This window comes from Saccharomyces cerevisiae, chromosome II, assembly GCF_000146045.2.
Source record: "Saccharomyces cerevisiae S288C chromosome II, complete sequence".
In the NCBI taxonomy this organism is placed as follows: domain Eukaryota; kingdom Fungi; phylum Ascomycota; class Saccharomycetes; order Saccharomycetales; family Saccharomycetaceae; genus Saccharomyces; species Saccharomyces cerevisiae.
In genome coordinates this window covers 608880-624809 of record NC_001134.8, presented here as the reverse complement: position 1 = coordinate 624809, position 15930 = coordinate 608880, and the positions used below count along the sequence as shown (strand labels likewise).

The 15930-nt window shown below is 38.7% G+C and overlaps 13 protein-coding genes across 13 annotated transcripts, besides 1 other annotated feature; 8 read left to right on the top strand and 5 right to left on the bottom strand.

The window, feature by feature from the left end:
• Window positions 1–113: 113 nt before the first annotated feature.
• MIN7 (Min7p) lies at window positions 114–317 on the top strand (the record flags this gene model as incomplete). Its single annotated transcript, NM_001184676.3, has 1 exon — window positions 114–317. One exon carries the CDS (start codon window positions 114–116, stop codon window positions 315–317), a length of 204 nt encoding a protein of 67 aa, NP_001032571.3.
• Window positions 318–598: 281 nt separating this feature from the next.
• On the bottom strand, window positions 599–1234 carry DER1 (derlin; the record flags this gene model as incomplete). Its single annotated transcript, NM_001178549.1, has 1 exon — window positions 599–1234. The coding sequence occupies one exon, from the start codon at window positions 1232–1234 to the stop codon at window positions 599–601; it is 636 nt and encodes a 211-aa protein (NP_009760.1).
• Window positions 1235–1662: 428 nt separating this feature from the next.
• Window positions 1663–1827, bottom strand: YBR200W-A (uncharacterized protein; the record flags this gene model as incomplete). The annotated part of the gene is made up of 1 exon (NM_001184542.1): window positions 1663–1827. The coding sequence occupies one exon, from the start codon at window positions 1825–1827 to the stop codon at window positions 1663–1665; it is 165 nt and encodes a 54-aa protein (NP_878053.1).
• Window positions 1828–1870: 43 nt separating this feature from the next.
• Window positions 1871–2139: an origin of replication (ARS220; Autonomously Replicating Sequence).
• Window positions 2140–2282: 143 nt separating this feature from the next.
• Window positions 2283–3938, bottom strand: BEM1 (phosphatidylinositol-3-phosphate-binding protein BEM1; the record flags this gene model as incomplete). The annotated part of the gene is made up of 1 exon (NM_001178548.3): window positions 2283–3938. The coding sequence occupies one exon, from the start codon at window positions 3936–3938 to the stop codon at window positions 2283–2285; it is 1656 nt and encodes a 551-aa protein (NP_009759.3).
• Window positions 3939–4506: 568 nt separating this feature from the next.
• On the bottom strand, window positions 4507–5901 carry KTR4 (putative mannosyltransferase; the record flags this gene model as incomplete). The annotated part of the gene is made up of 1 exon (NM_001178547.3): window positions 4507–5901. One exon carries the CDS (start codon window positions 5899–5901, stop codon window positions 4507–4509), a length of 1395 nt encoding a protein of 464 aa, NP_009758.3.
• A 385-nt stretch (window positions 5902–6286) lies between these two features.
• Window positions 6287–8683, top strand: TAF5 (chromatin modification protein; the record flags this gene model as incomplete). Its single annotated transcript, NM_001178546.1, has 1 exon — window positions 6287–8683. One exon carries the CDS (start codon window positions 6287–6289, stop codon window positions 8681–8683), a length of 2397 nt encoding a protein of 798 aa, NP_009757.1.
• Window positions 8684–8953: 270 nt separating this feature from the next.
• YBR197C (uncharacterized protein) lies at window positions 8954–9607 on the top strand (the record flags this gene model as incomplete). Its single annotated transcript, NM_001178545.1, has 1 exon — window positions 8954–9607. The coding sequence occupies one exon, from the start codon at window positions 8954–8956 to the stop codon at window positions 9605–9607; it is 654 nt and encodes a 217-aa protein (NP_009756.1).
• A 572-nt stretch (window positions 9608–10179) lies between these two features.
• YBR196C-B (uncharacterized protein) lies at window positions 10180–10284 on the top strand (the record flags this gene model as incomplete). The annotated part of the gene is made up of 1 exon (NM_001184643.3): window positions 10180–10284. The coding sequence occupies one exon, from the start codon at window positions 10180–10182 to the stop codon at window positions 10282–10284; it is 105 nt and encodes a 34-aa protein (NP_878052.3).
• A 352-nt stretch (window positions 10285–10636) lies between these two features.
• YBR196C-A (uncharacterized protein) lies at window positions 10637–10786 on the top strand (the record flags this gene model as incomplete). Its single annotated transcript, NM_001184541.3, has 1 exon — window positions 10637–10786. One exon carries the CDS (start codon window positions 10637–10639, stop codon window positions 10784–10786), a length of 150 nt encoding a protein of 49 aa, NP_878051.3.
• Window positions 10787–10909: 123 nt separating this feature from the next.
• Window positions 10910–12574, top strand: PGI1 (glucose-6-phosphate isomerase; the record flags this gene model as incomplete). The annotated part of the gene is made up of 1 exon (NM_001178544.1): window positions 10910–12574. One exon carries the CDS (start codon window positions 10910–10912, stop codon window positions 12572–12574), a length of 1665 nt encoding a protein of 554 aa, NP_009755.1.
• A 353-nt stretch (window positions 12575–12927) lies between these two features.
• MSI1 (Msi1p) lies at window positions 12928–14196 on the top strand (the record flags this gene model as incomplete). The annotated part of the gene is made up of 1 exon (NM_001178543.1): window positions 12928–14196. One exon carries the CDS (start codon window positions 12928–12930, stop codon window positions 14194–14196), a length of 1269 nt encoding a protein of 422 aa, NP_009754.1.
• Window positions 14197–14400: 204 nt separating this feature from the next.
• On the bottom strand, window positions 14401–14772 carry AIM4 (Aim4p; the record flags this gene model as incomplete). Its single annotated transcript, NM_001178542.3, has 1 exon — window positions 14401–14772. The coding sequence occupies one exon, from the start codon at window positions 14770–14772 to the stop codon at window positions 14401–14403; it is 372 nt and encodes a 123-aa protein (NP_009753.3).
• A 284-nt stretch (window positions 14773–15056) lies between these two features.
• On the top strand, window positions 15057–15728 carry MED8 (RNA polymerase II mediator complex subunit MED8; the record flags this gene model as incomplete). Its single annotated transcript, NM_001178541.3, has 1 exon — window positions 15057–15728. One exon carries the CDS (start codon window positions 15057–15059, stop codon window positions 15726–15728), a length of 672 nt encoding a protein of 223 aa, NP_009752.3.
• Window positions 15729–15930: the final 202 nt, after the last annotated feature.

The window sequence follows — 15930 nt, the reverse complement described above, 5'->3', positions numbered from 1 at the left end:
CTTTCCTCTCCTCTCCTCTCTTTTATATTCCACATTTATTCCCTGTGACAAGGCGAAAACCAAGAATTTTTTTGTAATATATAGGAAATATCACAAAAGATCGAGGACTAACAATGCTGGCCATGAAATCATTTTCACAAGTTTCTAAATCATACAAGGCAAGTGCTCCCAGTAAAAAGCTGACGACGTTGTTTTATGTTGCTTACATCACTCTGGGACTAACAACACCTTTCCTTCTACCGGCCCGAATGGCTTCTAAAGACACACACTACTACAAGGACGAATTTTGTTCTCAACGATCATACACCAGGTTTTAGAGTCTTTCGAAAATATGGGTTATCATTAGGGAGAAAATTACCGAGACTTTTTCGGCTACTTATTTATTCTGCATTTATACATTTGAGACAGGTTCTTCATATTATTTTTAGTTTGTGGGATTGCAGTTTTAACTGTACTGTTTTCACATCTTTCATTCATTCTAGTCAACGTTTCATTTATCCTTGGCCTATTTTATATGTAGTTATTTATGCTAAGTATGTTTGTTTATCAAGCGTTCACTTTTGTTATTGGTTTTTGGTAAATAAAAACGGCCTTTCCTTTAGGGTGTTTCAGTGTTGCGGAACCAGTCGTACGGAGATTTACACAAATCGATGCCATAAATCTTCCCTATTATATCATCCATGTAGTAAATTACGTGACCTGGCATGAAATTCATGGCAATTTCTAACCAGCTACGCTTATATACAAAATACATTACTGCATTCATGTAGATTGGGAATATAGATGGTGAAACATCAATGGCACCGAAGAATCGTACGTTCATTTGGTTTCCGTTCTTTTTCAGTTCGTAGTACACGAGATTCTCATGCAATAACACACCGAGTGATGCTGCAGGTTGTTCAATGCTGGTCATCTTTACCAGTATCACCAACAGTAAAAATATTATCCAACAGAATTTTCTTCTCAGATTGAATGAGTTTTCCAAAGTTGATAAGTGATTAGCGCTGACAAAGATGTTTATCATGGATATCCAATTAAATGCGCCGTAATCGAATATCGAATAAAGTAGTCTTCCATATTGTCCCTTTTTGAATACTAAATCATAACTGTACACTACCTTCCCTGGATCCACAATCCGGAGACTTGTGAGACCTGATAGTACAAGACAGCCAATTGTCCATAATCTTGTGACCAAAGGAATGTCGCCTAAGAGATTCAGTATTACAGCATCCATATTGCTTGGGCTTTAGCTTTTCTTCTGTTGGTGACGAAATCTCTGCTGTAATTCTTCTAAACTTTCAATAAAAACTATGTTCAGCAAAACTATAGGAATATTTTGTTCTTTATTAGGTGTCTATCTGTTTTGTTATACCTTCTGTTTTTCAACTGATTTCAATTTAGGGACTCACATCTATCTTGGGCCATTTATGGTTTATATGGATGGTTGAAAAAGGACAGCGCGCGTATTCGTGCGTCGGTAAATTACAAAGAAAAAAGGAAATCAAGAGGATTCCGTTGTGTAGGCCTTATAAAAACGGATACTCTTGCTATATTAAGTATAAAAAGTTGCTGTAACAACCACGAAAAGTTTTGCTACATTACAGGTATTTCGATTTACAATAATTTCAATTACTTTCTGCTTGATTAATAGTGATTATCATTTTAGCCTGTCCTATCGCTAATAAAATAAAGAGAAAGTATCTTTGGGCTGCGGTTACGTAAGCTCAGTGTTCCAACAAGAACAGCGCCACAATGAAATCTACGCCACTTCATTAAATCGAAAGGGAGCCACATTATCCTTTGACACATATGGAAGCACAAAAGCATATTTAAGAATAAATATGTTCAGAATTTTTCTTGTAGTCTCTTCTGAATTTTACGTCAGCAATATAACTTAAAATACCTATAATTCATGCATTATGATTGAGTGGAAATATTTGGCTTTTTGTACGTTTTTTTTTACATGTGGTGTAAAATCTTTCATATAATTCATTTTCAGGTGAATTTAAGCTTAGGTACCCAACTTTACATTTGAAGAAAAATATAAATAAAAAATATTTCCAAGTGGTCTAAAAAGTTTAAGCAACTTTCTATATACATATATGTCCTTATTTATTTTTATTACAAATCACGCTGTTTCGGAAGAATTGGATACCTTAATATTATTACTGTTCGGGAGAATCTTATTACTCTCGCAAATCATCATAAAGTTGATTAAAATGTTCAACCTATGTGCATCTGCCAAGTAAAGAAGAAAAATGCTTCGTCTTCTAACACTAGATTCAAATATCGTGAACGGAAATTTTCAGTTTGGCTTGGATTATGTTACTGACTTGTGAATCAGTCTTAATTTCCTCCCCGCTACCATCAAATAATTTGGTTTGTAATTTAAAATTATCTGTATCAATCCTTGGAGCGATTTTACTACGAAGTTCTTTATAGGTTGTGTCACCCTTCAGCATTAAAGCAAAAATATCGTCTTTGTAATAAAATTTAATTTTAGTAGTTTTCAATCCAGAAGTTGATTGGGCTGGAGCCTGCTTGGAGCCCGATAAAGATAAATCTGAGAGTTTCTTGTTTAACTTCAAGTCTTCGCCAGTTAAAGTGTTGTCTTGGTTAGTTGAGGCAAAATTAGAAGTTTGAGATGCTGTTGCAAAGGTTGCTGTATCGTTTTCTTGTAATGTTTTAATATTGTTTTGATTTTCGTCTCTTTCAAATTCTCTGTCGAAACCATTATTCAAAACAACGAATAAGGAATGCACCATTTCTGAGCGAGATATATAATCGGGAAGATTCACTAGGTCTGCCACATATATATTCAAGTCCTCCTTTCTTTTTTTTGTTATGCTATTGGTAACGTATGGAACGGGTCCAGGGATATAGGGCATTATACGTTTGGACCATTGTCCACCTGCATCCCTCAACTTACCGGCCTCTGCTGGGAACGCATCCAAAAGTTGAACCTGCAGATCGTAGAAATCTTGATAGTATCTTTTCAGTTGCCTCGTCTTACCGTTAGATAATTCACAGCAAACCAAAAACCAATACTTCTCATCTTCTAACCCAAAGGATTCAACGGATGCTTTCACTAATAATTCACCGTCAACCAGCTTTGCGCTTTTGTTCTGAGGTTTTGTAATGGATTGCTGCTGCTGCTGCTCCACAGAACCAAGGCTAATATTACTAGCTTTGTATCTTGCAATGTTGCTTTTCCATTCTTGAACAGTTGGTAGGTTAACTGACTTGATGTCTTCTATTACGTCGTTACCTGTTGCGTACCCCGTGGCAATATCTATGATGCTAACAAACCCAACAGGAACAAGGCCGGGCCCTCCAAGTCGACCAATTGGCTTAGCAATGAACCATTCACAGTTATGGTGGGCGCAAATAAACAAATTCTCTCCCACATAAGTTGTCAACTCATCAGCTTTTTCTGCCTTAAAGTCATATAAAACAATGGCGTATAACGATCCCATGTTTAATGAATCATTTGTAACCTTCCGACTTGAACTATTGGATCCATTCACAGAGGAAGGTTTAGTTCTATCAAACACTTCAAAATAGGTTTTGGGGACAACACCCTCTTTTCCAGTAGAAGGATTTGAAGCTTTATACCAATCCTTCTCATCTCCAGATACATAAAAAAATTCACCTTCCATGAAAGATAGTTCCTTTGAAGTTTGTGCCTGATAACTGTATTTGGCTTTTATAACTTTCTCTGGAGAAGTAATATCTTTAGAATTATGTCTGTTTTTTGGTGAAGAGTCCCGTTGGCTTTTCACTGGGGTGGAAGATGAAGAAAGGTACCTCACTGGTACTGTCTTAATATGCTTTATAACACTCCCATTATCATGAGAAGGTGTGGAAATATCTGCGGATGTAATTCTGCCCTTCGACCCATTACTATCTCTTTTTGAGAGTTTGAAGTTTTTCAGCATTTATATGGCTTTCTTGACAATTTCTTTTCACACAGTGCTTTCAACGTGCATCCATATGGGTTTAGTATATTAGTGAAAACATATGCTGATTAAGATGGTACATCAAATTATGGCTGTATTGTCACTTTCTTTTTTTCCTGTTCGTAAATGAATGGGGCCCTTCGCCATTTGTCCGTTTAGGGTAATATTAGTTAAGAAGCCGTTAAGGCCCGGGAAGAATGTCGAATAACAATAGATAAGAGATATTGTAAAGTTTTTGGATTTCGGTTTACCATATTGTATTGAAATGATTGAAAATATAACGACATTATAATTCCATATTATCAAGTGACATTTTTGAGGAGTAGCTTTCTCAAACCAATAATACCTTCAACAATACTATCTACTGGCTGAGAAACATTTCATTTTCCATGAATGTTCACCTGTAACATTTTTAGGTTGCTACATTATAAACTTTTCTTAATTCCATAATATATATCTATCTATGTGCGTCCTAAATTAAATCATAAAACCCCAGATGTGATGCCGTTCTCGAAAGCAGCGGCACAAATTCTCAAAGCTAATGTCTTCAATACATTTCTAACTCTTCCTCAGACATAGAGTGTCTTATCCAGGTTGCCTGGCAATTTTGGTTGTCTAGATCACTCCAAGGAGTGAATTTGCCTGGTACACAATTTCCATTACACCTATCTGAATCTGCTGGACAAGTTGGACAGTTCGTGTACGGAGTATGGTGATAACCTATATCCCTGAACCAATGGATGCTTGACTTATCCGCAAATAAAGCAAGTGCCAAACTTCTTACAGGGGCATCACCCCACCTTTCATAGTAGAATCCTCCCTTTTCTTCAAGATATTGCATATATTTTTCATAAGGTTCTGACCTCAAAAAGTCTAAATCGACTATTTCAAAATTGGTCCAGAAATGACAAGTTGAATACCCTTGAGTATAATCATAATTTTTTGGATTTTGAGAGTTATCTTTTAGCCATGCGAAGGCTCCGTTGACGTTCAAATAGTTTGGGTGTTCCTCGACAAAATCCATAGTTGAAGTCCATAGCGTTTCGATGGTTTGCGGACTATCATAGAGGTTCAAAACAAACCCATAAATCTTGTCATTCTTGTTCATAAATTGGAAAACGTCATAGTTAATTTTGCAATAGAAATTCACGTTTGGCTCTAATCTCCACACATATTTATATTTAGATAGCAGAGGATGATGGTAAAATTCTTTAGAATAGAAACGACACATGTTATGATAGGATTCCACCTCTGCATACTGAATGTTCTCTTTACTCATTTTGTCCATTTCTTGGTCGTATCTCTCCCTATCTATGCTATCAGGCATATTCCAGTTATCTGGACCAATAGTGCCAAATTCTACTACACGGTCCTTAGGAAGAATACTTTTTATTCCATCTTTGAATTCGTCAGTAAATTCCTCATCGTTAAGGAAGGTATAGGGATATCCAAAATTCTTATTGTACTCCTCTTCTAGCTGTTGAATAGAAGAAATTATATCCTCTAAATCAGAATTTCTCACCAAACTCAAAATAGTTCCTTTTGCCTTGCCGGCTAACGGATCCCCGCTACGTACCAAATTGTCCACCTTTGGCTCAGAAATTTCTTGAAGTAAAAACTCCTCGTACAACTGTTTATTTTCAGCAAGGACTTCATTCGGGTCAAAAGTGTCCTTTTCATAAAGGGGCTCGTGTAGCCTGTCCATTATGCTATCTAACACCTCAGCATCATGATCAGGAAGTTCATCAGCGCTTTCAGTTTTACCTGTAATACTTTTGTAGCTCTCCCGGAGAGAAGCATACTGGGACTTGGCACTATCCTTGACTGCTTGCAAATAGTTCTCATTCGCCGTTAAAAAGTAAAGAACAACGGTTACGGCAATCGATATTAGAATGATCACTGAAAGTACAGGTTTCAGTATCCTTTTTGAAAGAAACCTCATATCAGTTCGTATGGTTCACCTTGTTGGGTCTAAACTAAAAATTGTGTTCTGCTGTAACGGCCTATTGTATATTATACAGCCGTGCAACACCGTGAAAGTATCTGCATATCAAATGGTTCAAAATATTTCACTACATGCAGTTAGAGAACGTCTTATAGAGCTCGTTCCGTTGAATGGAATTCTCCCCTTAGCCGGGTAAAAGTAGCTGTAAATATCATCTTTTACGGGTTCAGATGAATTGTTCAAAAGCAAAAAAGTTTCAAGATTTCAAATGAAGTCTACAAAGTGGCAGAAAGAGCAATAAAGCAGGCATAAGGGTAGGAAAAGAGAAGGAGAAAAGATACGAGAAACTCCGGGTTCAAGTTGAGATACTTGAAAAATAAGAATGTCACAGAAGCAAAGTACGAATCAGAATCAAAATGGCACGCATCAGCCACAACCAGTAAAGAATCAACGAACTAATAATGCTGCTGGCGCCAATTCCGGCCAGCAGCCACAGCAACAGAGTCAAGGCCAGTCTCAACAGCAGGGGAGGTCCAATGGTCCGTTTTCGGCGTCAGACTTGAATAGAATTGTCCTAGAGTACCTGAATAAAAAGGGATACCACCGTACAGAGGCCATGCTGAGAGCCGAGAGTGGACGTACACTAACACCTCAAAACAAACAATCACCAGCAAATACTAAAACAGGTAAATTTCCTGAACAATCATCAATTCCTCCGAACCCCGGGAAGACAGCTAAACCCATAAGCAATCCAACTAATTTGTCATCCAAGAGAGATGCAGAAGGTGGTATAGTATCTAGCGGGCGACTAGAAGGGCTCAACGCACCTGAAAATTATATACGTGCATATTCAATGTTGAAAAACTGGGTAGATTCGTCGCTGGAAATTTACAAGCCGGAACTAAGCTACATCATGTACCCAATATTCATTTATTTATTTTTAAATTTGGTGGCCAAAAATCCTGTTTACGCCCGTCGTTTCTTTGATAGATTTTCTCCCGATTTTAAGGACTTCCATGGCTCAGAAATTAATAGACTTTTCAGTGTCAATTCTATAGATCACATCAAGGAAAATGAGGTCGCAAGTGCTTTCCAATCTCACAAGTACAGAATTACTATGTCTAAAACCACTTTAAATCTTCTCTTATATTTTTTGAATGAAAATGAGAGTATTGGAGGTTCATTAATAATTAGTGTAATAAATCAGCACCTAGATCCAAATATTGTAGAATCAGTAACCGCAAGGGAAAAATTGGCTGATGGAATAAAAGTTCTCAGTGATAGTGAAAACGGAAATGGTAAACAAAATTTAGAAATGAATTCTGTTCCTGTCAAGCTGGGACCTTTCCCAAAAGACGAGGAGTTTGTTAAGGAGATTGAAACTGAATTGAAAATTAAGGATGATCAAGAGAAACAACTAAATCAACAAACTGCAGGTGACAATTACAGTGGAGCCAACAATAGAACCTTATTGCAAGAATATAAAGCTATGAATAACGAAAAATTTAAGGATAATACTGGCGACGATGATAAAGACAAAATTAAAGATAAAATCGCCAAAGATGAGGAAAAAAAAGAGAGCGAATTGAAGGTGGATGGTGAAAAAAAAGACAGCAATTTATCTTCGCCAGCACGTGATATTTTACCTTTACCACCAAAGACGGCACTAGATTTGAAGTTGGAGATTCAGAAGGTCAAGGAATCTCGTGATGCCATCAAACTAGATAATTTACAGTTGGCCTTACCAAGCGTGTGCATGTATACATTCCAAAACACAAATAAAGACATGTCATGTTTAGATTTCAGTGATGATTGTAGGATAGCGGCTGCTGGCTTTCAAGACAGTTATATCAAGATCTGGTCACTCGACGGCTCATCACTTAATAATCCTAACATCGCGTTAAATAACAACGACAAGGATGAAGACCCAACGTGTAAAACTTTGGTGGGGCACAGTGGTACAGTATATTCAACAAGTTTCAGTCCGGATAATAAGTATTTACTTTCTGGTTCTGAAGATAAAACCGTCAGGCTATGGTCCATGGATACTCACACCGCGCTAGTAAGCTATAAGGGCCATAATCACCCTGTGTGGGATGTTAGTTTCTCCCCGCTAGGCCATTATTTCGCCACTGCATCGCACGACCAAACCGCAAGGTTATGGTCATGCGATCACATATATCCATTAAGAATATTTGCAGGACATTTAAATGATGTTGATTGTGTGTCATTTCATCCGAACGGTTGCTATGTGTTTACGGGATCCAGCGATAAGACGTGTCGAATGTGGGACGTTTCTACAGGCGACTCGGTTAGGTTATTTCTTGGACATACTGCGCCCGTCATTTCTATTGCTGTTTGTCCAGATGGTAGGTGGTTGTCCACTGGTAGCGAAGATGGTATTATTAATGTATGGGATATTGGTACCGGCAAAAGGTTGAAACAAATGCGTGGCCATGGTAAGAATGCCATTTATTCCTTATCATATAGCAAAGAGGGAAACGTACTTATTAGTGGAGGTGCCGATCATACAGTCCGTGTATGGGATTTGAAAAAGGCCACTACTGAGCCAAGCGCAGAACCAGATGAGCCATTCATTGGATACTTGGGTGACGTTACTGCATCTATAAACCAAGATATAAAAGAATATGGTCGCAGAAGAACAGTAATACCTACAAGCGATTTAGTAGCGTCGTTCTACACCAAAAAGACGCCTGTTTTTAAGGTCAAGTTCAGCAGAAGCAATTTAGCCCTTGCAGGAGGTGCTTTCAGGCCATAATTCACACTGAAAAAAATAACAGCATGGAAGTGATATGTAATAAGTATAACCTAATCCGATATGTAACTATTAGATGCTTTTTCGACATCGTACTTGACCTGCTCGGCGGTTATCATAGCGTCTTCTTTAGCCTTTTTTTTTTCGCTCAGTCATCGGGGCCAAAACAAGAAAGGCGAAGAACAGAAAAATGAAAAATGTAACTGGTTGTTGTAAAAACCTTCCAGAGAAATAAGATGAAATGTATGTTGCTGGCACGAACGAAGACAAATAATGGGAGTGAAGCAAACCCCACCAGTCCAGGTGAAAGTAAGCGACGCGGATTCCACCAACAGAAGGAAATCTAGTAGCCAGGAAGGAAACCCTCAGCTGGTTCAATTAAAGGCAAAGAGCGACAAAGATAAAAGAAAGGGATCTTCAGATTCCACTGCCTCTATAATGGGCAGTTCCAACGCACTTCCGACCAAAAACCTAACCACGCCTCCAGCACTAAACCCCTTAACGACCAGCATTAGTAGGGGTAATACTGCATACGAAAGAAGCGTAAATGGTAGCCGTATAACAATGCACTCAAACCTGGCACCTACGGAGACGCAAGACGTATCATGGTCTGAAATCGATACACTGGATGATGTGAAGAAGATGGCGAAAGAACCTATCGTCAACGACGGGTTCCCACGAGATTTTGAGAGCAATCTCACGCAAATGCGCAAGTCGCACGCTCAACTACTGCGATTAATGAGGGAAAGAAATCAGCGACTAAAGTATGCCAAGCTGAGGAGCCCTCCTCATAAGGATCAGCATAATTCTGCCACGAATAAAGATCAAGAACCAGACGAGGTATTGCATGACCCGGAAATCGCACTTGACGGTGAGAAGTACGTGAGCCAAGTTGTCGATACTATTAAAGATGTTCACCGATGCTGATGACATGTATGGGTTGAAAATATTTAGAGGATGCTAAAAGTCCCGTCTAAAATAGAGGAAGTCATGGATTACATTATCACCTTTATTGTCCTGTTCCGTCTGGCTAATTTGGGACGAGGAACGTTTGTCTCCATTCGCAACCTTTTGAAACCATATGAACGGCGGCTAATCTGACAGATGTCTTATATTTCTAGGATTGTAGAAAGCCTCCTCATCAAACCACCTTGTTTGAAAAAGGCACTAGTGCGGTTGCTTTACTTGATCTAGTATTCTCCTACCTTGGAGCGGTCCCATATCAACTAAATTCAGTTTTCTGACTGAGTTAAAAACTAATGTAGCGACACCACTTCCATTGGTGCCTCCGTTATTTTTTTTTTGTATGTTAATGCTAAATAATACACCGCTATGTATTTCAGGGCACTACTTCTACACATCAACGGTACTAAACATTTCGCTCAAGATCGGTCCGCTTTCACGTATTTGGATGCTATGCAATGTTGACTATTCTTAGTGGATAACATGCGGCATTTCCTGGCGGCTATTTGCATCGCTATGTAAGTGGCAATGTTCGGATGTGGGTAGTACTTTCAAAAGAAAAAATATTACTGAAGAAGGCATACTACGCCAAGACTATTTTATTCTCAGCACTTGTCCTACGTGGGGTTAGAGGCGAGTAAGACTTTGGCCCCGCTGCGGAAGCAAAGAGAATTTTGCCATCGGACATGCTACCTTACGCTTATATCTCTCATTGGAATATCGTTTTCTGATTAAAACACGGAAGTAAGAACTTAATTCGTTTTTCGTTGAACTATGTTGTGCCAGCGTAACATTAAAAAAGAGTGTACAAGGCCACGTTCTGTCACCGTCAGAAAAATATGTCAATGAGGCAAGAACCGGGATGGTAACAAAAATCACGATCTGGGTGGGTGTGGGTGTATTGGATTATAGGAAGCCACGCGCTCAACCTGGAATTACAGGAAGCTGGTAATTTTTTGGGTTTGCAATCATCACCATCTGCACGTTGTTATAATGTCCCGTGTCTATATATATCCATTGACGGTATTCTATTTTTTTGCTATTGAAATGAGCGTTTTTTGTTACTACAATTGGTTTTACAGACGGAATTTTCCCTATTTGTTTCGTCCCATTTTTCCTTTTCTCATTGTTCTCATATCTTAAAAAGGTCCTTTCTTCATAATCAATGCTTTCTTTTACTTAATATTTTACTTGCATTCAGTGAATTTTAATACATATTCCTCTAGTCTTGCAAAATCGATTTAGAATCAAGATACCAGCCTAAAAATGTCCAATAACTCATTCACTAACTTCAAACTGGCCACTGAATTGCCAGCCTGGTCTAAGTTGCAAAAAATTTATGAATCTCAAGGTAAGACTTTGTCTGTCAAGCAAGAATTCCAAAAAGATGCCAAGCGTTTTGAAAAATTGAACAAGACTTTCACCAACTATGATGGTTCCAAAATCTTGTTCGACTACTCAAAGAACTTGGTCAACGATGAAATCATTGCTGCATTGATTGAACTGGCCAAGGAGGCTAACGTCACCGGTTTGAGAGATGCTATGTTCAAAGGTGAACACATCAACTCCACTGAAGATCGTGCTGTCTACCACGTCGCATTGAGAAACAGAGCTAACAAGCCAATGTACGTTGATGGTGTCAACGTTGCTCCAGAAGTCGACTCTGTCTTGAAGCACATGAAGGAGTTCTCTGAACAAGTTCGTTCTGGTGAATGGAAGGGTTATACCGGTAAGAAGATCACCGATGTTGTTAACATCGGTATTGGTGGTTCCGATTTGGGTCCAGTCATGGTCACTGAGGCTTTGAAGCACTACGCTGGTGTCTTGGATGTCCACTTCGTTTCCAACATTGACGGTACTCACATTGCTGAAACCTTGAAGGTTGTTGACCCAGAAACTACTTTGTTTTTGATTGCTTCCAAGACTTTCACTACCGCTGAAACTATCACTAACGCTAACACTGCCAAGAACTGGTTCTTGTCGAAGACAGGTAATGATCCATCTCACATTGCTAAGCATTTCGCTGCTTTGTCCACTAACGAAACCGAAGTTGCCAAGTTCGGTATTGACACCAAAAACATGTTTGGTTTCGAAAGTTGGGTCGGTGGTCGTTACTCTGTCTGGTCGGCTATTGGTTTGTCTGTTGCCTTGTACATTGGCTATGACAACTTTGAGGCTTTCTTGAAGGGTGCTGAAGCCGTCGACAACCACTTCACCCAAACCCCATTGGAAGACAACATTCCATTGTTGGGTGGTTTGTTGTCTGTCTGGTACAACAACTTCTTTGGTGCTCAAACCCATTTGGTTGCTCCATTCGACCAATACTTGCACAGATTCCCAGCCTACTTGCAACAATTGTCAATGGAATCTAACGGTAAGTCTGTTACCAGAGGTAACGTGTTTACTGACTACTCTACTGGTTCTATCTTGTTTGGTGAACCAGCTACCAACGCTCAACACTCTTTCTTCCAATTGGTTCACCAAGGTACCAAGTTGATTCCATCTGATTTCATCTTAGCTGCTCAATCTCATAACCCAATTGAGAACAAATTACATCAAAAGATGTTGGCTTCAAACTTCTTTGCTCAAGCTGAAGCTTTAATGGTTGGTAAGGATGAAGAACAAGTTAAGGCTGAAGGTGCCACTGGTGGTTTGGTCCCACACAAGGTCTTCTCAGGTAACAGACCAACTACCTCTATCTTGGCTCAAAAGATTACTCCAGCTACTTTGGGTGCTTTGATTGCCTACTACGAACATGTTACTTTCACTGAAGGTGCCATTTGGAATATCAACTCTTTCGACCAATGGGGTGTTGAATTGGGTAAAGTCTTGGCTAAAGTCATCGGCAAGGAATTGGACAACTCCTCCACCATTTCTACCCACGATGCTTCTACCAACGGTTTAATCAATCAATTCAAGGAATGGATGTGAACAAATCGCTCTTAAATATATACCTAAAGAACATTAAAGCTATATTATAAGCAAAGATACGTAAATTTTGCTTATATTATTATACACATATCATATTTCTATATTTTTAAGATTTGGTTATATAATGTACGTAATGCAAAGGAAATAAATTTTATACATTATTGAACAGCGTCCAAGTAACTACATTATGTGCACTAATAGTTTAGCGTCGTGAAGACTTTATTGTGTCGCGAAAAGTAAAAATTTTAAAAATTAGAGCACCTTGAACTTGCGAAAAAGGTTCTCATCAACTGTTTAAAAGGAGGATATCAGGTCCTATTTCTGACAAACAATATACAAATTTAGTTTCAAAGATGAATCAGTGCGCGAAGGACATAACTCATGAAGCCTCCAGTATACCCATCGATTTGCAAGAAAGATACTCGCACTGGAAGAAAAACACTAAACTACTTTATGATTACCTAAACACGAATTCAACAAAGTGGCCGTCCTTAACGTGCCAGTTCTTTCCTGATTTAGATACCACTTCGGATGAGCATCGCATCTTGTTATCCTCATTTACATCTTCCCAAAAACCTGAAGATGAGACCATATATATTAGCAAAATATCCACGTTGGGTCATATAAAATGGTCATCTTTAAATAATTTCGACATGGACGAAATGGAATTCAAACCGGAGAACTCGACAAGGTTTCCCTCCAAACACTTAGTAAATGACATCAGTATTTTCTTCCCAAACGGGGAATGCAATAGGGCAAGATATTTGCCTCAAAATCCAGATATTATAGCCGGCGCCTCTTCAGATGGTGCAATCTACATATTCGATAGAACAAAACACGGCTCTACTAGAATAAGACAGTCCAAAATTTCACATCCCTTTGAGACAAAGCTGTTTGGTTCACATGGTGTTATTCAAGACGTGGAGGCAATGGATACTTCTTCGGCAGATATAAATGAGGCGACTTCTTTAGCCTGGAACTTGCAGCAGGAGGCCCTTTTACTTTCTTCTCACTCCAACGGCCAAGTTCAAGTTTGGGACATTAAACAATATTCGCATGAGAACCCTATAATAGATTTACCCTTAGTGTCAATAAACAGCGACGGAACAGCGGTGAATGATGTAACTTGGATGCCAACACACGATTCCCTCTTTGCTGCTTGTACTGAAGGAAATGCGGTCTCCCTATTAGATCTGAGGACTAAGAAAGAGAAGCTCCAGAGTAACCGTGAAAAACACGATGGTGGAGTAAACTCCTGTAGATTTAACTATAAGAACTCTTTAATTCTAGCATCTGCAGATTCAAATGGGAGGCTAAATTTATGGGATATTAGAAACATGAACAAAAGCCCAATCGCTACCATGGAGCACGGTACTTCCGTTTCAACTTTAGAATGGAGTCCAAATTTCGATACTGTATTGGCAACGGCTGGCCAAGAAGATGGGTTAGTCAAGCTATGGGATACCTCCTGCGAAGAAACTATATTTACCCATGGTGGTCATATGCTCGGTGTGAACGACATTTCGTGGGACGCTCATGACCCTTGGTTAATGTGCAGTGTGGCAAATGATAATTCAGTTCACATATGGAAACCTGCAGGAAACCTTGTTGGACATTCGTGACCTAAACGTTCCTTGAAGCCAGGCATGCTAATGGCTCCTGTCCCTATTACATATTCAACCATTTGATAGACGAATATACAAACATAAATAGAGTTTATAAAATATGCTCAAGACTTGCTACAATAAACACTACGCTCAGACTTCATGCTGATTTCAATATTGTATTTCGAAGAAAGTGGTTGCTCATTTATTACCTTTGAACTTTCACTTTGGTATTTTGATATTCTCGAGGTTTCCCAGTCTGGCTTGAACTTCAGTTCGCCTTTTGAAAGTGGCAGGATTATAAGGTATATTTCTGTAATGTGATGGTGCAGTGCCTCTTGGATTCCAGTCTTTATCGTAAAATATACTTCTTATACCGAGTTCACCGTTCTCTTTTTCACGACCCAGTGAGTGTCCAGAATCAGCTTCTAAATGACCTTTTGATACAGTCTGCAGAAGCTGTCCCTCTTTATTTCTCTCTAGGTTTCTAGAAAGTGATTCAACTTGATTTCGTACCTTTTTCTTATTTGGGCGTTGGACCTTGGAAACCCTTCTTTCTGTTAAGTTATTACTTGGGTCCTTCTTTTGATCCATTAAGCTCAAACGTATATAGTATAAAATGATGGAATGCGAGAACTAAAAGGATTGGATGACTTTGAAGGTAATATATTTCCTTGATATTTGAAAATAATCAAAAAAATTTGCTGAAGGCCTTTGCAAAGTGTCTAAAAGTACGTTCTGTTCAAAAAAGTAAGGAAACTCAATATACAAAAATTGCCTTTTCGTCAAAGTTAAGGATTTTAATATTGAAATATTTCATCGATATAAGAGAACCCCGAGCAAGAAGAACAAAAGAAAAACATAAAGCAACGTGGAATATGTCACAATCTACTGCATCACTGGTACCAGAGGGCAATCAAGGCTCCCTCCAAGAAGATGTTAGTTTTGATTTCAATGGTGTACCTGGCCAGGCTTTAGATGCCGTGCGCATGCGTTTGGCTCAATTAACTCATTCATTGAGGAGAATCAGAGACGAAATGTCCAAAGCCGAACTGCCACAATGGTATACACTCCAATCACAACTGAATGTCACATTATCCCAGCTCGTTTCTGTAACCTCCACTCTACAACATTTCCAAGAAACTTTAGACTCTACAGTGGTTTACCCTTTGCCTAAATTCCCAACCACCTCTCATGAAAGTTTGGTCACTACCCTTTTGAGGAAGAAGAATATTCCTGAAGTGGACGAATGGATGAAATATGTTAGGGAAACATCTGGAGTAACTACAGCCTTGCTAAAGGATGAAGAAATAGAAAAGCTGCTGCAACAGGACAGAGAAATAACGAATTGGGCGCGCACTACGTTTAGAAACGAATATGGAAAGCACGATTTCAAAAATGAAGAATCCCTAAGCGAAGAACACGCTTCACTTCTAGTACGAGATAGCAAACCTTCGAAACCTTTCAATGTGGATGATGTTCTAAAGTTCACCTTCACAGGGGAAAAGCCCATTATTACGGGATCTACTTCAACATCATCTAGTAATTGAATTTTACTTCACGCTACTGATATTTTAAAACATTTTATTGTTACTAGTGACCTGGTAAAAATATTTACAAGTATAAAAGGACCAATTTACTGAATGAAGTAAATAAGGATCATTGATATGTTACGATAAATAATGCAAAGTAAAGGAGAAGAAACGAAGGGGTCCAAACCTTAGTAGGTTAGCTTTCTATAAACTTTGACAG